The sequence below is a fragment of the Symphodus melops genome (assembly GCF_947650265.1).
Source record: "Symphodus melops genome assembly, chromosome: 13".
Lineage (NCBI taxonomy): Eukaryota > Metazoa > Chordata > Actinopteri > Labriformes > Labridae > Symphodus > Symphodus melops.
This window is the reverse complement of record NC_136703.1, coordinates 6,837,607-6,862,546: the sequence shown is the minus strand read 5'-3', so window position 1 is coordinate 6,862,546 and position 24,940 is coordinate 6,837,607. Positions and strand designations below refer to the sequence as shown.

At 40.6% G+C, this 24,940-nt stretch overlaps 1 protein-coding gene across 2 annotated transcripts in view; it reads right to left on the bottom strand.

The window, feature by feature from the left end:
- Positions 1-437: 437 nt before the first annotated feature.
- Positions 438-24,940, bottom strand: part of mtcl2 (microtubule crosslinking factor 2) — an 89,230-nt gene continuing 64,727 nt past the window's right edge. Inside the window, exons 10-24 of one of the 2 annotated variants that reach the window (XM_079359089.1) lie at positions 24,294-24,527; positions 21,409-21,546; positions 19,148-19,264; positions 18,492-18,722; positions 18,230-18,346; positions 17,975-18,142; positions 10,881-11,033; positions 10,508-10,624; positions 8,239-8,303; positions 7,773-7,914; positions 6,896-7,489; positions 6,416-6,683; positions 6,028-6,246; positions 5,326-5,753; positions 438-4,269 (exon numbers count right to left, since the gene is read on the bottom strand). In XM_079359089.1, the coding sequence (XP_079215215.1) occupies positions 4,123-4,269; positions 5,326-5,753; positions 6,028-6,246; positions 6,416-6,683; positions 6,896-7,489; positions 7,773-7,914; positions 8,239-8,303; positions 10,508-10,624; positions 10,881-11,033; positions 17,975-18,142; positions 18,230-18,346; positions 18,492-18,722; positions 19,148-19,264; positions 21,409-21,546; positions 24,294-24,527 (3,138 nt within the window). In that variant the 3' untranslated portion in view covers positions 438-4,122. The remainder of the gene's footprint in view (positions 4,270-5,325; positions 5,754-6,027; positions 6,247-6,415; positions 6,684-6,895; positions 7,490-7,772; positions 7,915-8,238; positions 8,304-10,507; positions 10,625-10,880; positions 11,034-17,974; positions 18,143-18,229; positions 18,347-18,491; positions 18,723-19,147; positions 19,265-21,408; positions 21,547-24,293; positions 24,528-24,940) is intronic. The other variant, XM_079359090.1, reaches the window with a different exon arrangement.

The following is a 24,940-nucleotide window of genomic DNA, read 5'->3' as shown; positions in this document are numbered from 1 at the left end:
GCCAAATGGGCAATATGTAAGCACCCGTGTGGAGTATTTTGGCTTCCTTCATATTTGTACAATGGAAGGAGGTTGAAGTGTGTTGTCCATCTTTATATACAGTCTATGGTTGCACTGTATCGTCCACTCATTACATGTAAGGGCTTGTATAATATGTTTTTGCTTATGAGCCACATTGATGGAAATGTATTTCTCTTCTGCCGCACTTTATGGTGTCTGTGCGTGAGATGTGTCCGGACTATTTTGAGCGTCGACAATAACATGTTGGTTAGCTTTTCACCCTTAATATGCAGGTTGTACTGTAATTTGTGCAAAAGCATATGACGTTGGCTTTGGTGGCTAGTTTCTGTCAAAAGTAAGGAGTATACCTCTTCCAGTCTCTCAAGTTGGAGTAACTTCAGATGTGTTTGTCTGACAAACTTTACAGATTCAACACATTTACTGCGTTGGTGTATTGAATTTGAAGAGTGCAACATTAGACAAGGGATCTGTGATCCCTGATGTAGTCCCACATATTCACTGTGGTTTGATGGAATACAGTAGACCTGACAAGAGATTCTTGAGGTAAAACAAACTTTGTGTTAAAAATAAACTTTTCCTCAGAAAACTTTCCCACATATTTGCATCCGTAGCACCAGAATCTGATTTCAACATTTCCCCTTTTTAACTGTTGTTTTCAAATACACAACATGCCCAAGCATCACAAAAAGTCTCTCTGCAGCGACTGCATTGTGTGATGCAACAACAAATCTTCAAAAGATACAAATAAAACAGAATGTAGAAGTGAGTGGATGAGTTCTCAGTCCTATTGGCTGTGCTTCTAGGGACTCTTAAAATCTTAAAAAATGAGGTTCTGGTTAACTTTATGTTCTGACTTTCAGCCAATCAGACTAGCTTGAATGAAATAAAGTTTGGTCAACAAATAAGATTTATTCATGTTGCAATTAGACCCGTGCCTTGTGTCGTGGTAACTGCCTCGGACTGGTTGATGTTCTACCAGCAGTGAGGTCGAGAGGGAAGGCAGAGAGCACCATTTAGTCTGCGGGTTTTCCTCACTGTTATTCAGACCCATGAAATGTTTTTTTTTAAATTGCTGAGTCAAATGTTGTCTCAGATGATCTAAGACATTGAAATAGATGGATAAATGACTTAAGCACATTTTAGCACCATGGTAACTAAATGGAAACAAGTGGAACAACAATAAAACAATGACAGAAAGCAGAAATATTTTACGTTTCAGGAATTCAATAACCATTGATAAAAAAAGGTATTTTTATATACTAGAACCTTCTATACCTGTAAACCATTTCCTCCCTCCGCAATGATACAGTACTTTGTTGTAGTTGTAGTACAGCCTGATCATAATAATGTGCATAAAACATTCTTACCCATGAACAAAAAAGGCTTGGTGGGGTTATTTGTTTAAATGGAGTCCAGTTTTGGCGTGAGCTGACTGATAGGAAACCTGACAGGCACTTTGAATATGCGTCGATTGATTTGAAAAGAGAAGGACATGGCAAACACAGAGCGACGTGAGAGACATGAACTCAAATCCTTCCCAAGATGATTGTTCTCAGTTTATAATATTTTTCCTTATCTTTTAAAGTCAGCCTTCAACTTCTTACAATAGTATTTCACTGGATTAGCACTCACCCTACTTCTAAACATCTTATCTTGCTGATGCTGGCTGCATGTAAGTACAAAAAAGATGAACATGTTTTAATTTAGAAAAACGTTTTTTCCCCAAAAAGGCTACATTTAAAAATATAAGTTCATAAAAACTGTTTGTGAATATGTTTCTTAAAAATGTAAAACTGCCAGTGCTTTGATTACTGTCACTGCAGATGGGCAGCAAAGACTTTTAGCATTTCATTTCACGAGATGACAATTTAATGCTACATTTTTGAGTTCGGGTCTGTTCATTAGTCTCGCTATAATTGTAATACTGTGAATTAAGAACAGATATTCAATGGAGAGGAGCAGAGACAAGGGAGGACTTTAGAGTTGAATATCCCATTCATACACAAACAACTGAGAGACTAATGAAAGAAATGCATTGACTGAATTTTCCTTGGATTTAGGAGTTAGTATGCAGTTCTGCTCAATGATAGTTAGGATGGTAGCAATTTGAGTTTGGAAAGCTCTGGTCCACTGAAGCTCTGGGAGTATGAATGTACCAATAAAGATGCTAGATATCAAGTCAATGTTATGAGTTATTAAAAAAACATTGTATAGCAGATTCAAAAGATAAAAACATCAGTTTAAACTTGATTCATTTTTTTGCAACTTCACCTTCCATCAATCCCTTGTGGGCTTCAGAAGTGAGACCTCAAACAAATAGCAGAGGCACTCTTAAAAACCAGAGAAAAAAAAATACACGATCGATCCATCAGAGCAAAGCTGAGTTTGCAAATGGGCTTTTAGGTTTCCATTTTTATCAGTGAAAATATTCCCCAATCCATACAACCACCTTCAATGTTTGAGGACAGTGTGCTGTAGGTTTAATGTGAGTAGTTCTGTATTGTTGAAGGAAGTATTTTTGTATTAGGTACTTGTCAATAAAAACTCCTTTTGTCTTGTTTCCCCACTTACACAGTAGTTCCACTCATACCTGTCAAATTTTCTCTTTTTATTTTAGTTTGGTTTGGAGCCGAATAGCTGATCAATTTGCATCAGACAGAATAAAGTGTTTGCTTAAAATACTGCATACACATCATCATGGAATTTTATGGTCTGTTTTTCTTAAAAAACAACCAAAAGACATGGTCCAATTTATCCCATCTTCTGTGATGTTAAAGCCCACTTTAGCTTCTGTGAGAGCACACCGGTGCGTTTCTCAATAAAGGGGCCAAGCTGATCAGCGTCCTTTTGATGGTATCGACAAGTTCCCAACACAGTACAACCCCCCCTTCAACAATACTGAAATATCCTATTAAGGAGTACTCTTGACATCAGTGAAATCAATTAAACATCCCAGAAATATGACACAGGCAGGCACTTTCTGCCGGCTGGACAATGGTAAACCAAATAGAAGTAGTTAAGAAGTACATTTCTTTGGAAGATGTCTTCCAAATACAAGGTCATAGCTACAATCCCACAAAACATTCCTGTACATGCTGTCAAAGTCCTGCTGGGGACATACTGGACAGATACATTAAAATAAGCCTGCAGAGTTGTTTTGGTTTTACTAAACATTTATCTCAGATCAGTTTAATGGTCTTATTTATACAGCCTAATATCACTCATGTACTCCTGGTCTGTTCAAAAGTTTGAGTGTTTCTTGTTGCTCCCTAATTCAGTATGAGAATGAAGAGAAACAGTTCTGTAGCTGAAGCAGATGCATCATCACAATGCAGAGTTTTCAGATCCTTGTTTAAGGTCGTTGTGCTAATCCATTATGAAGGCATGATTGCACTTCCCAGCACAGGGTGTATGTTCAGAGAGAAATTCACTCTTTTGAGGTCGATGGTTTCAGAGAATAAAACGCAATTTAGGATTTATTTTGTTAAGTTGTGATAGATGTTCCCTTTCCAGTAGTATACTGTAGCTTGCAGAGTGATATGCACTCTCACTGCGTATTCAAACTGGGTCAAAACGCTTCGTGCCTCCTCGCTCATCTAAATCCAAAGCTGGTCCAACTGCATGATGTCATCATTATTTGTAATGCCTCTTGAGAGTTTGGTGGGGAGCTCCAATCCTGACATCATATTTTTCACTTGTTTAACTCTATTCAGCTGAAAGACTTCTCGTAGTTTTAGAGTGTAAGATCAGAGTGTGTTCATTTGTACGTCCTGCTGGTAGTTGGTTGGACCCATTGCTGGGTGGGACTTTTAGTCGTCCCTGTCCTTGGCATGGGAATGTCATAGTCTAAGTCAAGCGTAACAAGGCCTAGGCCCTGTATGTATATATTTTGTAATATATATGTGTGGCAGTGTGTGTGGGACAGCATGTGCAGTGTGCTTGTGGTGTGAGTTATGTTTGGCAGTGCCCCTGTGAGGCATGTGTGTATGTACATGTGACGTGAGTAATGAGTTTTCATGGCAGTTGTGTACAGTGTTTGTGAAGATTCAGTGTTGCAGTGAGTTTGTTGTGTGTCTTTGCAAAGTGGCAGTAGAAGTGTCGTCACTCAGTGGAGACGTCCCCCTTTTCCTCGATGGCTGCTGGGGACTCTTGTGGGCGGTGCTTGCACTGGCCGAGGGAATGTCGTGCAGGAGCTCTTGATGGTCGGGCGAAGCAGGAAGGCTGGGCGGCACAGTCACAGGGTGCATCCTGGGGGGGGGAAGAGAAGAGTGTTTTATTAACCCTAACATGCAGGTAGGTGCCCGTATTCACAAATTCTGAGAGAACTCTAAAATTAGCTTAAAAAAATCCTAGCAAGGAGTCTTAGCCGGATTAGTCTTAGTCTTCGCCAGCATAATTCAGTATAATTCTTAGAGCAACTCTGAGCAAGGAAGAGACAAAAACTTTTATTTGATTCAAGACGCGTGGTTGACCCCGTTGCTAGGTATGACACATTTTTTCAGAAGCTGTGATTGGTTAATCTAAAAAAATTTGTTGGAAAAAGAGCCAACCGTAGAATCTAGTCAGACATTGTGTAATTATAACACTTGGTCGTCTGTGTGATCATTTGTAAGACGCTCTTTAAAAGTGTAACACCTACAAGATGTTTGAAATCACATGTCCATTTGTGCAGCAGCTTCTTCACCTGCTGATCGTTACATCAACATGTGAAGGGTCTTAATTAGAGATTGGATGCACCTGTGGAGCTGACCACATGAAGAGAAACTCAGCATGCATGTCTCACTTTGTAATGAAAAAAGTCAGATAATGAAATATCTGCACAAATCATTTGTCTGTTGTGCCCAACAAATAGTCAAAAATATTCTTTATGTAGTGTTTGATGAACATCTCTCTATTTTCTCCTCAGCCTGAGAAACTCTTAAACCTGTGAGAAGTCCTCCTCACTACTCCTCACAGTTTTACACCTTCTGAGCTCTTTTAAGGGCTGAGACACTGTGAATAACTTTCATCTTTACAAGGATCCGGTCTGAACTTTGATGAGAAATTCTTAGAAAATGTCCTGATTCTAAGAATTTTTTAGAATTTAATCACTGAGTCTTTTTGATTTTCAGTTAATACAGAAATGGATAGACACTAATATTATCTGCATTTTGAATTTTAAATTCAGCGGGTTGTGGCATGCTTTACAAAAGCTAATATTCTGCATCCATAGTGGATCTCTAAATAAAACATTCTTCATCAATTGTTGAAATTGTTCCGCTATGATGTAAGAGAAATGTGAAATAGCGTATCCATTGGCCATACCTCTATGCCAGATCCTGCAGGTCCTACGTTGCCTGTTTCTTTCCCTCCTCCCATGATGGTGACCATCTCCTCTCCAGCCGTCTGTCTCATAAACCTCTTATTGACAATCCTGGTGACATTTTCGTTGCCTCCACCCAACCCGGCCAGCACTCCAAGTCCTCCCCCCGCGGCTGACACGCACTCCGGCTTGGTCTCATCCACGGCGCCCAAGACACCCACACCTCCGAGGCCGCTGAGGGTTTCCCTTTGGGCTCTGTCTGCAGGCAGGGTGATTCCTGCCTGGACACGACTGCTGCAGACGTTCCTGAAAAACTCCTGGACCAGGCCGCCATATTGCTGAGAGCCTGGGTCAGGTACGCAGACAGACCCACCAGAGGGTTTCCCTGCAGCTGGTGGATGCCGGGCTGGACTGGCAACTTGGATGGCTCCTAGTGGCAAGCAGGGAATATTTGATGAAACCAAAATGTCCCATTGAGCTCTAGAGATTTGATCTGATTGATTTTCTTATTACATTTTCACTTGTGTTTTGAGCTTTAGCTCTGTAATCAATGCTTTAGGAAACATGCATATAAAAGCTATGTACTGTTGTAAAAGATGTCAATAAAGATTTTCAATGGTTTGTTATAAAAAATATTGCCAATAGAAAGACATCAAACACAAAGGACTGTACACATTTACTCTCCTATCATCAATCAATTTTACCTCCGTCACCCTTCCAGAGCGACTCGGTGCTCCCGTTGTGCTCCACTACACTGAACAGGCTTGAGAGACCATCAGTGAGGCCATTCAGCACTGGGCTGTCCCGAGTGGTGGTGGAGCGAGCCCATGCGGAGCCTCCTCCTCCACCCATGGATCTTTGCTGGAGGCTCCACAGGCTACGGTCCCTAGAGGAGGAACTCCCATCCAGTCTGGATGTCGAGCCTGTAAACAAGACAGTTTGGTTTCTAGGTCTCCCAAAAAAATAGTCATTTAAGGAGCCAGTTAAAAAACGCAGCTGAATGAATTATGACTTATGACTTGGCTTAAAAATAGTTCTTGTAATAAGAATCACTAAGGCTTCAAGGATGCTCAGCGATATAAAGATTCTTACCAGAAGACACTCTACGTTGTAGTTTGGGGGATCCATACTTAGGTGAACAGCACGGTCTCTCAATGCGGCCGTGAACTTTATCCAGGGATGTCGAAATCTGCCGTGCTCGGGCCGAGGCGAGAGGAGACGTTGTTGATGATGACGGGCGCGGTGACCAGGCTTTGGAGTGTAACCCGGCCCCCCTGCTACCCGGAAGGTTGTCTGTCTGAAGTCCAATGCTGACGTATTGGGCAGCAGTCTGTGTGGATCTGGAGGACATACCGACCCCCTGAGTGGAGAAATGAAATTGATGGAGAATGTTTAGAATGCAATGAAGATTGTCCGCAACAGCTTATTAAGCAAGACAGTTGTGAATATAAGCATTCCCTTAAAATGCACACAATGCAACCGCATGCTTTAGTATAAAGGCATGCATCTTTATAAAGATCTTTATACGCCTCTACATTGTTTGGCCTTTCTTTTTTCATTCGCTTGACTCACGGATTCCTTGTTGGCTTTCCTCTCGAGGGATGACGAGCGTATGGCCTGGCGTACACAGTTGGTCATCTCTTTCATGTCATCGCTTAAATTGGCTGAGATCTCGCCCATCTGAAGACCATGGAAAGCCGACGGGGAGGTGATCCCATCGACCAAACTGTTAGCAGAACCACCAATGCCATTGCTGACAACTTTGGGGATTGAGTCAGAAACACAGCCACTTCTGCTCTCCAGCAACTCCCTGTGCTGCTTGGACAGCGAGCTCAGCCATTGCTCGTACGAGGATGAAAAGGAGGATGAAAGCTGTTGCTGGTGAGCTTGCAGGCTCTCCACAGCAGACATGCCAACGTCTGAGCCACTCAGTCCTACAAGAGAGCTGCCGTTCTGTGCATGCTGTGGCTCTTTGGCCTCCTGGTTCCTATGTCGGTGCTCCATGCGCCGTACTGCAGGAGGGCTGTAGTAGATCCTGATGCCGGTGCGGTCTGGAGCTGTGTAGCTCCTCTGGACCAAATCCAGGTCGAGCTCTGATCCCACCAAGCTGCTACATGAGCCGCTGGGGCCATCCCAGGTTTTACAGGTGTCTCCAACATCTGGGGCCTGAGAGGGAATAAGAGAGTGGGAACAAAAGACAAAAATCTAAAATTATTATTAGTGTATCTATTTACCCTATGTATTCACTTTGAATAGAATAGCAGGTGGAGGCAGCGATTACTTCAAAGATATCAGATGTTTATAAGATGACTGTCTAAATTCCTTGGATAATTACAGGATTGAGAAATTTAATTCAGTTATTGTATTTTGTAAAGGAGTACATTGATCACTTACTTCACTTGTCTTCCCAAAGATATTAGAATAACCTGTAGTAGAAACTCATATTCACCTCATTGGTCAAGTAGGTCCAGTTTTTCCTGCTGAGGTCACCCAACTCTGGGCGAATGAAAACAGATGAATCTGCAAACTGGATCTCTTGATTTGCTGTTCCATTGACTTCTGCGACATTGAGTTCTGATGTGGATTTGGTTCTTTTTCAAAGACAGAGGTGTTGATTAAAAACATTTCTCTTTTCCAGATGAGTAATAAACACTCAAATTAAGCCATTCTTTTTTTCATTTTTATAGATAAATAGATAGATAGATAAATAGATAGATTATTAGATAGATAGATACACTTTGTTGCTCCCAAACTGGGAAATTCTAATGATAAAAGGAACTGATGAAAAAGTAAAAAAAAAAAGTAGTTTGTTTTTAGGTAAGGTTTTGGGTTTCACCACTTGGAAAAGATTACAATGTTTATTGACTGAAAAAAATATTTCAAAGCTAATTCTCCAATAACTTTTTAATTGTTACCTTGGTGATCCTGTCCCATTGGTGATGACTGTGTCGGCAGAGGACTCGCTGCCTGAGGGCTTGGACTGTGAGGAAAAAGAGCAGACTATGAGTGAAAATGGAAACAATGGGCCCACTTGATTTTACAGACAACAAAAGACCATCACCAGTGTTGCTCCTGTCACATTCTTTATTTCCTCACTTAAAAAAAAACAACATCCTGCAATACATCTACTTTCTCAATGCCTTCCATTTCCTCTGGAGCAGTTTGGCACGGGAAGTGGAGATCGACGAGTATCTCTCTGTGGCAGACACACATACACACGGATGAAAATGCTGAGTCAGCATGTTTCTTAATCTCTTGCACTGAAGCCATTCCCCCTCCGAGGAAAGAAAGTGAAACAGAGAGAGTGCATGAAGGGAAAAGGACATCTGCAGATTATGTGCTTAGTTGTGCAGATAAACGGATGGTCTTTCACCTTCAACTCACTGAACTGCAGACAGTGCAGAGTGGGTGTGTTCAATATACTGACCAGAAGATAAATATACATCTTTTATAGAGTACACCTTCCTACTCAACTTCTGCTGTTGTTAAGAGAGGCATGGAGCTAAAAGTTTGTAGACAGAGGCTGAAGACTCGGTTTGATAAAAGTAATGTGCTTTAATGGGTTAATCCATTAAGCACATTACTTTTACTGGAAAGTTACAAATCTAAAATATGTTACACCTCATTAATGTTTAAACTGTATATCCATCAACGTATAAAATTATTCACTATAGAACAGACAACTTTAAATCACTTAAGTTATGGTCCATCCATCTGTTACTCCTGCTTATTCAAGGCTGGATCGCAGTGGTGACAGGCTTTAAACATGTTGATCAAGATGTCAAACAATGTTTTTCAGCCAGGTGAGAAGTATACAGTATATCACTGAGCTAAACCACAAAAAAAATAAAATAATCGAGCTACCTTTTACACGAACTGGCCTGAGGGGGGCACTAAAATCAAATGTGAGGAGTGTTTGAAAAAACACAACATCATCAAAGCAGACAGTAGATTAGATTTATGGGTGTCAGAGCGTGACACAGACACACTCAGAGAGACTCAGACAGAGTGAATTAAAGTATAACATGTTTTGGCCTCCTGCCAAGGTTCCAGTGCAGGACACAGTCACTTAATGGACGGAGTCAGACGGGATCACACAAACCAAGAGAAGGGAAGAGGAGGTAGAGGGACAAGAAAGGGGCAAAAATAATTATTTGAAAGGGAAGAGGGTTATAACGGGAGGATAAGATTTAACCCAGACTGAACACCAAACAGAAGGCAGGCACAGCAGACAGAAGAAATAGGGTAGAGGAGCACTGAGTGGGTTCATGTCTGTGTGCCACAAGTAATGACCACTTCAAAACACTGATGTAATCTCACTTCAGCCATTGCTGACATGTTGCAGCAGCTGGGCAGTGACTGTACTGGTGTATAATCAGCCGATCTAAATGACCATGTTTTCCTGGAGAGTGCAGAGTAACATTAAACTGCAGCTCAACCACTAAAACCAGAGAGGGTTCTTATTCAGGCTGTTGCTTTCTGTTGCTTCTGATGGCGTCAGCAAAGTATCCTTAGAGGAGAATACCTCCTGTAACACAGCAACTGGAAACCTCTTAAGCAGTTTGTGAGCTATGATCGGATTAAACCCCAAGGACAAGCCTGTAAAAAGCATTATTATTATTGGGCATTATTTTGAAATTCTAATAAAAATGGTAGACACGTTTGCCTATGGGTGCAAAAGGATTGTCTTTAGGTATTGACATGGTCAGTAAGCATACTAAATGTCAAACATTAAGTGAAAGTTTCCCTCTATGGGGAAGGCTTATTAAAAATGATAAATGTTTCTGCAAAAGTCATCCATAAAACCTCCAAAAAATTAAAGAGGCCTGATGCATATTCTGAATTTGCTTCCTATTTGGGCATTTTCAGGCCCCCAATAAAGCGATTTATGTGACGGAGAGACTCCATAGTATCCCCCCTCTGAGATCGGAGCTCTAGCCTTGATTAACTAACAGAGAAATACGGGACATTGTCAACATTCACACTAAATGACAACGCAATACACATCTTTATTTACTGAATAAACTTCAATGTCCTCCTTATCTCAAGCATACACCCCTCTTCCAGGCAGATTGTATTGTCTCAACATACAGTATACTCATGCCTTTTTTTAAATTTATTTAGGTCTTTGACATTTCTCTCTCTGCTTCTTGCACACACTCCAAATCATGCTGCTCCGCATACCTTCCCCTGCTGTGCTGTGGCCTCTCTCAGCCTCTGCTCCCACTGAGCTCTCTCCTGGCTGAACCTCTCCAGCAGCTCCAGCTTTTCTCTGCCCCAGTTCCTCTCTCCAATCTGAAGCTGATTGGTTCGTGGGTTGGCCACAACAGAAAGAGAGGTAGAAGAGCAGATCATAAGACGGGGGAATAGGGTGTATTTGGAGTGCACACCACCAGAATAAGTCAGATGAATACTAAAAAAAATCACATTTCAAATAAAATACAGCTCTCGAGCCAACTTGCAGAGTTCAATCCTCTTTCTTAAAACAGTTTCCAAACACATTACTAGCTTTGTCCCCTTCTGACCATAATCCAAACTCATAAAAGCACACATTTACCTGTTTAGTTAGGTCCATCACAGCTGCATAGGAATCAGCCAAGAGATGTTGGTGTTCTTCACGCTCCCTCTTTAGTGCCACCTTAAGGTCTGGAGGTTCAAGTGCATCACTGGCAGACAGAGTTGCTGCTGGTTTCCCTGCCTTGGTTTCAAGCTGGAAGCAGAAAGATATATACAGAGCTGAGGTCAAAAATGAGACCTCAAAAATGCTTCTTTGGTATCACATTCTTTCTCATGTTTTTAATTAATCTATGCTTAGAATATGTGTATACAGGGAGCCAGAACAACAGACCAGCCTCAAACAGATGCATAAAGTTCTTTGAACCTGCATCAAACGATTGCACGCAATTTGCCTTTTTGTTATCAAGACATCTTTTTAGAAGCCTGGGAAAAGTTAACTGGGTATGCAAACACATTTAATCAGCCACATCACGGTGGATGTTAATTAACAACAGTGTTGCCAGGTGGCGGTGACATTTAGTCTGGCCAGACCTGTAATTTATGCACAGACAGTGACTGGGAATAAGTGGCACCTGTTCATTGGCTTCATCAAAGAACACAGTCTGGAACAACTCGTTTGTGAATTACTTCTAAATCTCCTCCTAAACTGTGAGCGACAGGGAGGAGACAAAGAAGCTATAAAGTAAAATCAGCTGCAATGAAAGGATTTGATTCTTTAGTCTGAGAAAAGTATTGTGATGTGGAATACTGTTATATAACCAGCATACTAATGTCAACCAAGCATCCTAAATGTTACTGTATAAAAAGTCTTATGTAGCAATATTTTGGACGATAGACTGATTGACAACAGGGATGTAGCTATAGCACGTTTAGGTTAAAAAGGGGCTCAAAAGTTAGATACTAAAACTTGAATACTAAAAAGTACAAGTTACTGTGGTGCTGCCTGTGGTCAAGAGCTTAGTTTGTGCAGCTTATGTAAAGAGGCCACAGACCTCGAGCTAGATTCAATTATAAGGTGTGGCTGTTCCGCCAAACGTCTTTCCCCACTGTTGTTATTCCTGATCACTTTCCTGTCCATCTAATAAAGGCATAAAATGCAGTACAAGATATTACAAATGTAGCTTCAGCACTGCCCTTTGGTAAATGTACACACAACCTACCATAATCACACAAAAATAACCTACAGGTTTAAAATTGTACTTAAAACTTAAGACTCATTTGACCACAAAGAGATTGTTTATGGGAAGTCATGGTGTGTCCATTTAAGGACAGTCAGTAAAACAAAATGTCCACACATTTGAAATCATCGTCTCAGGCTGAGGGTATAATGAAATATGGAAATCGTTAAGTATTTTCTCTTTTTTTACTTTTGTGCCTACAGATTTCTCAGCTCATTGTTCTTTTTCTCTCAATGCTTCTTTACCTTTTTCCTCTCTCTCCATCCTCTTCCCCCTTCTCTCTCTCTCTCTCTCTCTCTCTCTCTCTGTCTGCAGCTTTCCCACCCTCTATTTTGAGCTTCTTCACACCCTTTTTTCGCTCTCCATGAATCTGGCATGCTGTCACTGAGCCTGTAGGTGGGACTGCTTGAATTTTTTATGAATAGCTCTGCTTTCCTTCTTTTCCCCTCTGTCTTAGCGCCATAGTTCACACAGCCGACACTAGCTGGCCCATCAATCTGATACAGAGACACTCACACTTAACATGGACACACCCACCTTCCCCAGACCCATCAATCCCATCCCTGCCTGTCTTTGACCTGACTCTGTGGCAGTGGCGTCTGTATATGGTGCTAATGGAACTACCTTGCAACCAATCACAGTGCAATGCGATTGAGCATTGCACACCTTGAGCTCAGCTCTCGTCTCCCATGGCAACAGAGTAAATGACTAATGAGGGACGCGGCTTAACGAGCCTCGTGTCTTAACTAGGTTTACTGCTGATGCATTAAAAAAAGCATTTTTACTGGATGACTGGCGTTTATTGGTTGATGAAGGCATCTGTTTCACAACTGGCTGAACACCATTTAGCAAGTTCAATTACTTTTATTTATTCAACTAAAACCTTGACTATAAAACTGCAGATTTATTAATTAAGTTTAAGCATGAAGAGATAACTGCAGGGTCTAGGATGTGAAGAAATGTCTCAAAAACCCTGGAAATACAACAAAAAAACCAAACAGTCTAAAGCCATTTCTTTGTTGTTCTTTTTACGGCTTGTCGTGCCCCCTTGTCCCGCCTCAATCCTGTCCCACAGGGGTATCCTCTCGATATACAGTGCATGTGTGAACAAGCCAGGAAAGTTTCAGGGGCCGCCTGCCAGAAAGTTCCAGCTTGCATTTAGAGAATGGGTTAATTCTTAATAAACTGTAAAGTGTTGAAGTAAATATGATCGTAACTCTAAGGAAAACAATAATAATGTTGCAGAAACGCACAGTTTATAAAATTCTCTTTAATGCATAGTATTATTTGGCTGAAGCAGATTTCTGCCCTACAACATCGTGTTATCTGTTTTGCATACCACCCCTCAGCTGTTAATTGAGGAGAATACAGACCCTCTGCAGAGCTGAAATCTGTGCCAGATTTAGGAATAAATACCATAACCTAGATATTATATAATACACACAGAGGGTAAATATAGTAAGATATACAATGCATGTTGTGTAATTAAATCTGATGTTGCCATGACGCTGTGGCACTTCAGTGTTTGAGTCTCTCAAAATATTTCTCATTACTTGGCTAGACTTATATTCTATTATATATTTACTACTAATGGTTTAACCGACTCTGACATACACTGCTACAGTTTGTTTAGTTCAATAATGTTAACTAAAAAATGTAGACAAGACATCACACTGTGATTAGAAATACACCTGCTTATAGAAAGGATGTGTGTAATACTAAGTATGACTAAGTCATTTGATTAAAAAATACAAGTAATGATGTTCATGTGACCCTAAAGAAGGTGTCTTCATAGCCTGAAGGCTCACAAGTAATTCATGCTTAAGACTATCCTAAATGAATACAAACCTTGCCCACACTTTAGCTCTGACTCAAATTCAAGTTGCATAAAACCTTTTAGCAGCAACAATCAGACAGAGATGTCAAGTTGAGGATTAGGTAATAGTTTATTGATGTGGGGACTTTATAAGTGTTCCATCACCAGCCATCAAAACTGAAATTGCTTCACAATTTGAAGAGGATATCGCAGGGCGGCCAAATGATTCTAGAATTAGCGCCTGATAAATTACAGCAGAGCAGGTTTAAACGTTCTGAACTGTCAGATTTCTTTGCATGAATACAAGTGTATACCCTCAAACTCGAGCAGGAAAAAAAGTTATGTTTATGATACATTTAAAATATTTGAAGCAAATGACTAGTGTTTGACTTTACATAAAGACCGATTTAGTAGCATCTGCACTTGAGACGACTTCTCCACCCTCCTCTCTCATCTGCCCATCAATACTGAAGTGTGCTGATCTATCGATTAGCGCCTCCAGCTGCTCACTCTGTGTCATCATGGAAACAGAAGGTGTGAGTAACATGTCCTAGACTCACGATGGCTGAATAAGGGGGAAAAAAAGGAGGCATGAACTGCGTGTTCTCAAGAATCGAGATGTCTTTTCTACTTCACTGACACTGTTTGTTCAGCATGCTGAATGCAAGAGATAATTTGCTGTCAAGAAAAGTGAAGGGTAGGAAGGAGTTTGAAAATTGATTTGACTTGTTCGACAAAGAAACAGCTGGGTGAGCTGCTGCACGCTGCCAGGACTCGTTGGCATGGATATGATTCGGTTGGCTGGTGGATGTCAACACTAACACCCACACACCACCAGGGCAGACTAATGGCATACTTTACAGTGTGCACTGTTGGCAGAGAGGAGACGTTCCAGCTGTGGAATCTAGGCCACACAAGTCTTTTTTTTAAGGGATAGATTACTGGGCAAGTGTATAAAATATGTGTGTGTTCACTTACTACACACTAATACAAGATATTTTTACATGACATGAGAATATAAAACTTGTGCTTCAGTGAGTTAACATACATGATAAATGAAGGTTAAATAGAAACCAATAAAATCCTTTTTATCTCTAAAGAAAAACCTGTGTCTCCTTCACATTCAGCGGAAAGTGTTATCACTCTGAAACACTGTACTCGCATCCTATTGGCTGTCAAAGGAGCTGACAAGCCAATCAAAAGACAAATGATCTTGTACGGCAGCATGAGAGCCTCTCTCTGTGTTAATGACGATGATTAATGACAGCGTTGTATGTGTGGGGGGTGGTCATTTGTTTAACTGCCTTTATGGTGAGGGCAGTCATGACTTCACAATGGAGCATTTAGTTCTTGTATTCTGAAATCAATAATTAATATGGTAATGTTTGAGAAATGTCATATAAACTACCTTTCACTAAGAAAAATCTACCTCCCAACTTTTTTTGTCCTATTGCATCATTTAGGTTTAACATTTTCTTAACTTTATTTTGTGCTTCTGTTCCCCTGTTTGTCCTTGTCTTCTAATGTCATTTTTAAATGTGATTATTGTTTCTTCTGTTAACGTTTTTACATTAATCTATGCGTTGACATATTTTAATGTGTAACTAATGTCTATGATTTTCCACTTTTGTGAATTGTTTGTTTCGTTTGCAATATCACTTTTCTGTCAACTTGAGTTTCTTTTGGTCATCCAAACAGATTCAACAAAGACTCTTGTAATGCACTTTTCAAGTCTTTCGACTACTAAAAGAGCCTTTTCATCGCAGGTCACACCTGCACATTCACACTCTGATGGCAGAGGTTGCTATGTCAAGTGTGCATCAGTGTTAACTCATTCATACACATTCACATGCTGCTGATGCCGCAGCAGTGGGAGCAATTTAGGGTTAAGTGTCTTGCCCGAGGACACATCAACGTATGGCTGCATAAGCTTGGGATCCAACCCCTGACCTTCAGGTTGAGAGATGACCGACTTTGAGCCACACCCTGCGCTTGTACATTCATTAAACTAAGGGGAAAAAAAGGCAACACCTTTGTGATCCTCTGTAAACGTGTGAGCAGGAAACTAGAAGGCCATCTTTATGTGGTTACCATCTGAACCCATCTCAATAAAAATATGGGTCCAAAAGTGTAAACCTTGCCTTTAAAGGAAGCTTCTTGCTTTACAAGTAGAATATTGATTTGTGGGTGAAGGCACTATTTATTTATTTATTTATTTGATTTGATTTGATTTAGTCATAAATGGTGAGAGAACACAACGAGAAAAAAGTGACAGAAACAATCGAGAGAAAATTGATGAACAGACATTAACAACAGATGCTACCGTGATGGATGATGTCAGTGAAAGACACGTCTGTGAGAGTGAAGAGAACATATGAATAATGGCTGTTATGCAGAATAAGAAGGGGATGGTGCTATTTATCATGCAGTTTAATCATGTTGTTTTAGAAAGAGCCTAAACTGTAAACATTTGAAAGATTTAATGAATGTAAAACTCTTAATCTACTGAGAAAACATCCATAGTAGTAAATGAAGAACTTGTTTTTTTTCTGACTCTGAAGGAAGTATTGATGACCACACTTTACAATGTTATCAAGAAGAGTCACTGAACACCTCTCAGGTAAGGTTCACTTGAAGAGGATAAATGGGAAGTATTGATTTATAATAAAAGTTAAATAGCATATCACAATAGAAAGGTAATTGATCGACTCTGAGGTAGCAGGTAAGAACACATGAAAAGCCCTTTTCTAATTGCCAACCTTTAACAGGCCTCTCGTCGTCTTCACCCTCTTTCTTTTATCGCTCTCTCTGTCTCAATTACCAAACGGCAACACACAGGCTGCGTTCTATCTCTGAGGCTCTTAATTAACACTTAAGAAAATTACTGCCTCTGCTGCTGTTATGAGACAGACAGAAAACAATGAGGAGGAGAGGTGGAACAATTAAAACCATTAATTACTGTCTGCAATGACAGCTTGATATGAGTTGTGTGGATCTTTGCAATGCTGAATCTCCTGCCTGCAGAACAGACTGACCTTTCTAGGTACCAATAAAGACACCTTGAAAGTTAAAGACAGACTGACAGACAGCCAGACAAACAGACAGACACACGAAGACAGACAGGGTAAAAAAAACCCTGCTGGGACAATATGTAGCCCCACAGATAAAAAGGAAGCAATCCACCTTTTTTTGACATGATCCATTTTGAGATCAACTTTTCTAAATGAACGTTGGCTTCTTCAGAGCAGAAATACAGTCAATCATTGTCTTTTCATCATTCCTTTAGTGACCACAAAAGGAGCACAGGCTTGAAAGTTTGCAAGCAAAAGTCCCATAATGTAAGAAGCTTGTTTGTTTTTACTTGTGAGAGTTGGTGGTCATAAACTTTGCTGCAGTCGATAGACAATGTGCCCTTGCACTGATTTACTGCGGGGGCCGTATTGCCTAATCTTCCCACGACTCTCATTTTTTCCTGTTGCACTGAATTCATTTAGCTTTGCCCAACTTCCTCAGTGTCGAAAGGCTTTTAACTGTGAATTTATGTCTCCACTCTCCAAAAAACTGCAGACTAACCAAAGAAAACTAGATCTGCCTGTTTGATTAATGGACAACACAGTGCTGTAGCATGCAAAATCTCAAGAGTGGGGTTAATTTTTAACATTGCTGCACCAGGGGCTCGGCCTTATTATTCCAATAAAGCATTGTAATGCAGACACACAGCATTTCATTTTAAACAGAGAAAAGGGTTTGTGCTGAAACGTCTGCATAAAAAAGGAGGATAATTGGTTTCATATAATCGAAGTTGCATTACAAGTCCTTAAAGCCTCTCAAAGCTTAAATAGAAGGGGAACTTCTCTACAGCAGTTATACTGAAGAGAAACAATGAAAGCAAATTCTATTATTATTCATTGTCATATGGAGTTGCCTAGCAACATGCAGACACAGCACAACAACCCTCATCAGATTTAGCTTTAATTGGTGCCTACTCCTGATTGAAGTTTAAAAATATATATGACTATCTTTTTCAGTAAAATAATCAAGTCTGTTCCAAAAATGCTCAGAAATTGCCGTATGAATCCTGCATCACTCCGTCTTGCAACATTCAGTCTGGCTCTTTGTTTTCACTGTAACCTTTCTTACCTGTGTGATGAGGCTCTTCAGTTCAGTCCTCTCCACCTCCCACGAGGCCTTGGCCTTTGCAAACTGCTGCGTCAGTTCCTGGGAGCCTTGCCTCTCCTGTCGCAACTCTCCACTCAGATCCTGTAGCGCCACCTTCAGGTCTGCCAAAGTGCTACTCACTGCGCTTGACTACATAGAACGACAAGTAACGCATGCAAGAGTTTACGATGTGAGCGCCCTGTGTGAGTGTGTGTGTGTGTTTGTTCCATTGTCTACCTTGATCGTTGGGCTAGGTGGTTGTGCGTCTGCAGCAGCCCTCTTGTCGGTCTGGTGGGCGGGGCTTGTCAGGTTATCCTCCTCCAACAGCAGATAGAGGTCCTTCAGGCTGTTCATCTGAAGAAAAAAAAAAGACAGTAAAGTAGCAGTATATCCTGTTATTCTTTAATCTCTGCTTCAGATACAGTATCTAATGAATGTTAGTGATTACATTTTACATTTGGATTGAAAGGTTGCTAAACGTTCCAAACTTCACTCATACCTCCAGTATGTCTTTCCACTCTGCGTCTTTCTTGCAGCCCAGCCTCCACTGTTTGAGGAAGCAGCGCAGTTTGAGGCTCAGTAGTAACAAGGCCTGTTTGAGGTGCTGAGACTCCTGGACCAGGAGACTCCTCTCCTGGCTCCACAGCTTCCGATGAAGCCGAGCCTGGAGGCCCAAACTCTGCAGCTGGAAGTCCCGACGGAGCAGAGCCTTCTGGTGATCCTCGCGGAGCTGAGAGGGGAACACAAACCAGGGTGACATTTTTTTTTTTAATGTTTGCTTCTGAGGGTTCAAACCAGGACCATCTCTTTGCTTCCTCTCAAAAACCCATGCTAAATAAAGAGTTTATTGTGTTCGAAATGCAAGAAATTGAAGAAGATGGTCAGCCTCCTTTCTCTGAGAGGAAAACATTTTTCATATTGTCGGGTATGGCAGATCATGCATTCAAAACTTTTTTTTTTAGCTAAATGTCACAAGACAGAAAAGACCAGATTTGGTAATTTGAACTTGATTGGAAAAACAGTGGGTTCCTCTTGTTGTACATTTTTGTTAAAAGTAGTCCCTCAATGTGTGTGTGTAAATTTGATGTTGATATATTTTTCATAAGTTCAATTCTCAGATTTACGTTTATTGACTGTTTGATGCTGCAAACTGACCTGTGTGAGTTTGAGATTAGTTTCTCTCTGAGCCTGCCTTTCATTCTCCAGCTCCTCCTGAGGTCCGAGACCAAACGTCTCCGCTTCAGACAGCTGAGTCTGGAGATCATCTGCAGGCTGTTGGGGAGAAGGATAGATAGCAGAGTATAAGAGTTGGAGATAAGGTAAAGTAGGGGATTGGGTGAAGTATATGTAAAGAAAGAAATAAAGACAAAAGAAGTGGGTAGAGTTTCAAGGATGTGTAGAAAACAAAGAGGCAGCTTCGAATGAGAGGAAATAAAAACAATCTTGGCAGAGAAGAGATGGCACAAGCAAATGAAAAAGTGAGACACTTCATAGTGTGAAAAGAACATGACATGGCAGTTTTGTGCCAGAACACCCTTTAAATCACACCTCAGCTTCAGCACGCTACTGTATGACCCCACACACACAAACCTCACTCATGCACACCACTGTCTCATGCCTGATTTAGCTGCTGAGTGAGTGCGATCCATCGACCCACCGCTGTACCATTAACGTCCTCTTTCACCCTCCACTGGGCTCGGCCTCCACCCCCCCCCATCACCTTCCACCCTGAACACCACCTGGTTGTTTACAGCCCTGACTGTCATCCAGAAATACGACTCTGACCTCTGTTTCTAAATGACTCTCATGTTGTGAAAAAGTGCAACTGAAGCAACCTGACAGCAAAAATATAAAAAGTTTTAGTACCGTACTCTGTCAACATTGTGTATTATAATTGTATTTTTGAATGAATATAAAGGGTGTGTGTGTCAGTATAATAACGTGATGATGATGATGCCTTCTTTACATTTCTGCATTTAATCAAAATGGTTCTAAATACCTGAAACTGTATAATCTCGGCGGGCTTACCCACCATTTTTTTTTAAGCTAATTCATGCACCAAATCAGCACCCTATCGGTGAGGCTCACTTATTTATAAGAATCTCAAACTGATGTATGGAGGCCGTGGTCCTCCAAGAGGGCAGCCTGGGTTTGAATTTGACCAGTGAATCCCCCTTCTCTCTTTAACCTATCTCTCTAATAATGGCTAAAAACCCCAAAAAACAACTTCAAAAAAATCATTTTGGACCTTTAGTAGATGCTACACAGTAGAAGTGTTTGCTGTCTGCTGGGATGCGGTTTACTTCTGCATTCCAAGACCCAAATAAAGCTCATGCAAAAAAAACCAAAAAACAGACTAGTGATCATATACTACATACTACTGTCAAACATACGGCACACACGATCAACAGTAATATGTATTAGACAAAAACAGCCCAAATTTAACAATCCACCCTCCAGCTGGTGACACTGCTCAGATGAACATGGCAGATAGAGAAACTTGCCAAAATAAAAAAAAACTCTTTACGTAACTTTTTCTTTGTCCTTAATGTTCTCTCTAACCCCTTTCTCTCCAACACACACACACAGCCCTGGTTACCATGGAAACAGGCCAGCAAAAGGTCAACCGAACAAAGGTTTTTTTTCTTCATGTCAGTCTCACATCTGACGGGGAAGCCACTGTTTGTATGTTTACTGTACTGTGTTGCTACCATGAATTTCCAGCGCTAACCCACATCAGTGACTTTCAGTGAGTGAATGCGTGTGTTTTTTATGCGTGTATGAATGAGCCTTTGATAAATCTTTTCCGGACTGCTTGTTGTTGCGTGTTTGCACGAGGGTTTGGTGGACGCTAACACAGCAGTGTGGTTATGAGGTTTATTTTCTGGAATGTCAAACAAATACTGCAGATAGGGGTTGAACTTATTTCTTAATATTTAAAACGGGTCTAAATAAAGCGTCTTATTCTTCAATACGGTTTACCTAATGAAGGCTAACATGCTAATTTCAGGCTACATTTTTTGAAATATTTTCTCATCTACAAGATTTAAATTAATTTAAGGATAAATCAATAATACTAGTGTAAGGGCAACATTATTTTGAAAGACAAAAACAAAAAACAGTAGAGATCTAAAATAATAAACAAGCTATTCGGATGCAATTTTATGCATAGGGCGAAACATTCATAAAGCTACAGTATGCGTCATTTACTGTGTTCCTGTGTTTTTATCATAGACTATAAATAAACATGGATGAAGCCTGAGCCAAGTCATCTTGGTCACCATGCTGGAAAATGCTGTCTCAATCTCATTTGGTTACAGGAAGGACTGGGGATACAATTTCAGGCTCCTGTTTTTCTTTGGTGAAAATGTTCTCTCCCATCATGATGTGAATGATTGTCACATCGAGCCACTTACCAGCGCTTCACCTGCCTCCTTCTCTCCCTGTTCCAGCTGGCTGAATTCCTGCTTTTTCGTCTCACTGATGTCTGATTGGCTGCTCTCTTCAGTTTGACCTTTCACCACCGCCTCTGATTGATCCCTATAATCAGGCTGCTGCATGCATGTATGGGCAAGTTAATGAAGTAAAAACAAACAAACAGAAATAAAATAGAGAGGGAGGGAAGGTGTTGAACCAACAAACATGATGGAGAAAAAATAAAGAGAGAAAACAAAAAAACAAACACACAATAAGAATAAAACAATACGACCAAAACGGCGTCCATCCTTATGACAACATTGAGAATAAATGAAAAACCAAACGGAAAGAGTTGGTCATGGTTCTCACAAGACAAAAAAAAGGATGTAGAGGAAAAAGAGCTTTGTCAGAGACGAGAAGGAGAGCGTGGAGAAGAGAAAGAAAAGGAGGATGGAGGGCAGAATGAATGGCTGAGAGGAAGGTAAAAAAAAAAAAACATAGACGGAAGAGAAAAAAAGGGAAGAAGAGAAGGACAGGGGAAAAGAGAGGAGGAAAGGGAGGAAGAAGGAGGGGAGAAAAGGGTTTGATGGGAAGGAAAAGAGAAGGAGTAAGACAGTTAGGATGAAAGGTAAGAGCAAAGGTCAACAGAGGTGGAAGAGGTGTGAGAGCAGCGAGTGCAGATGAGGAAGCAAAGCAGAGACATGGGAGAAGACGAAGGAAGAGCAGGAAGAGTTAGGTAAAGGATGTGAGGCAAGCAAGGAGAAGTCAGAGGAAATAATGAAGAGGAGTAGGAATGAGGAGTGAGAGACAGAAGGTTTAAAAAAGGAAGGGATGGCAAACATGAAGGTGAAGTGCAGAAAACGACAGTTATGGTGCCCGTGCAGAGAGGAAGAGGGAAGGAGGAAGGGGTGCAGGGGGGGAAGGGAAGAAAGGAAAAGGGACATCGGAGGGGTGTTGGGACTCAGAATTGGCCTCTAATGGAGTCTAAACATAATGTGTCCCCTTCAAACAGGCAAATTAAATGAGAAAGAAAAAAAAAAAGATTTCCTGTCATACATTTTTTTAAATTATGTTCCTGAGAGTCAAGGGCCTGGGAAAACCCAAGAGAAAGATGCTCATAATGGATCAATTCAAAGGTGATTCTAATTCCAATGTGCTTTTTATGTGCTAAATGTTACATGTAGTAATATAATTTACAATGCAGTGGATCGTTAGCATTGTGCTACTCGAGATCGGTTTTAGTCTCAAGACTGGTTTCGAGACCACTTTTTGAAGGTGTTGTTTTGGAATCGAAACCTTTGCTATCTTGTCTCGGTCTCGGCCGACTGGGATTTTAAATCAAGACCAGTCAAGCCCAACGCTGATATTATTATTTTTCCATGTCATTACTGTGAATACAAGGTAAACAGCACTTTCTAAAACAGCAGTCTAATTAAGTGAGACACCCCTGTACACGAGACATATTTGTCTTTGTGTTTCAGCTGTCTAGTCTTGGTCTCAAAGCACTCTGGCCTCGAGAATGTTCTGGTCTCGTTAACTGTGGTCTACAACACCAGCAAAGAAACTGTGGATCAATTATGACTGAATCTGTGATTAATGGAGTATGATTGGAAATCTATTTTAAAACAAGTTTTCTCATATGCTGTGAGAAACCCTCTGAAGCATTGTCCACGATTATTGTTACATACAAAAGATCCATTTTAATTACTCTGATTATTTGATCTGTGTATTAACGCTCCAGAATAGCAATAGAATTATACAGGCGATGTAAGTGGTTGTGTGTTGTTTTCATCTACAGCATCCATTTTTAGTCTTATCAGTCTAATCAAAGACAAAATATTCACTTTTTATTGACAGTGCAGCCTCAGTATCTTAAAAATACAGGAAAACACCAAACTCTCTCCTGAAGATATGTTTTGTCCCTCACCATTTTTCAATTCAAAGGTTTTTAAAGAAAATATTCAAACCACAACAATGATTAATTTTTAAGAGTTCTGTTACGCTACGACTCCCAGAAACAGTTTGTTACTCAATAAATCTGAATGAAACATAGAAAACAGCCCAGACTGATTTTTATTAATTGTATGGTATGTTGATAGAAGTATAAATAAATACAAAGGAGCCCTTAAAAAGTCTTCTTTGTTCATGCAGAGAACAGGCTCCATTCAAGGCCTTAAAGCACAACTCAAAACTAGGTTAGGAGTCAATTCAAAAGCATGCACAGGACATGGATGGCATTAAGTGGAGAGATTTACACTTCAGGTCAAATATGAGTTAAACTTACAAACCAAAGGCAGGTTTTTTCCAATTCCAAATTTGTATTTGTCACTTAAAGGGTTAATTTTCAACACCAAATCTTGTGGAAGAAGAATAAGTCTTGGAACAAGACGTGGATTGGCAAGAATTTAGAGAGCTTTCTGGAAATGTTCTGCCGACTTTGGAGCCATTTTTAAAATCCCCAGTATTTGGAAAACACTGGTGAATAGCTGTTTTTTCCTCTTATGAATAAATCCTAATGAATCTTGATGATCATCTGCAGAGCCAAAATAAAACATGAAGTTATCTTTTCTTATTCTCACTTCAACTCTTGCTTGTTTTTATTGTTAGAAAAGTCTTTGTCTTTAAATTTGAGCGTTGAGCGTGTAAATCCATGCCCCACTGTGAGGAGAAAATAAGATGCATGTTTAGATGGGATTGGGAGTCGTATTCAGCCAAACTAATAGTTGTCAGTGGACCAAACACAAAAAACTGAGGAAAAGTGAAAACTAGTGACAAAATAAAAATAGAAATCCAACAAATGTCAAAGCTTTCAAAGAATGACAGAAACTTAAAAGAGACAGAGAGACCAGGTGTGAAAAGGAGGTTTGTGTTCCTTGACTTTTACCTTCTTCTCAGCTGAGTTCAGCCCATTTAGGTCGTCTCCAGAGAAAGGGAGGGAGGCGCATGGTGAGGCCAGAGGAGACGCTCCTTGCATCTGAGGGTCCCTCACGCCTGCAGAGGCTTTACCCACGACGTCCACTCGTTCCACAAAGCACTGTAGCTGGGCATGTAGAGCTTGGAGCCTGCTCGTAAGAGCGCCGACGAGAGGCCGATCCGCAAGGTCAGACAGCTCTGAAATCTGGGAAAGAACACAAAGAACAGAAACGATCAAGTTCTCAGTTGCCATCGGCTGTCAGGGAACAGCTTGGTTTGATGAATGACAAGTTGTGGAGCTGGTACTGCAGTATGCTCTGAAATCATTCAAGGAAGAAAAAAAAACAACAGTAACAACTCTACCATTGTTCAACAAAACATATTCAATTCAAAAAAATGTATTTGTCTCCGGGGGGCCATTTAAAGGCACATATGACGCTAAATGTCTGTCTACAAACCCTTAAACAATGATACAGACAAGCTAAGAATAGATTTTTAATAATAGGAAGTCTGGCCACATAAACGTTTGGTTTTTCATGAATAAGACTAGATTAAAATGTAAGTGGTGGTCTGTCAGAAATTAAACACCATTGTTGTTTTCCTCAACAGAGGGGAGCT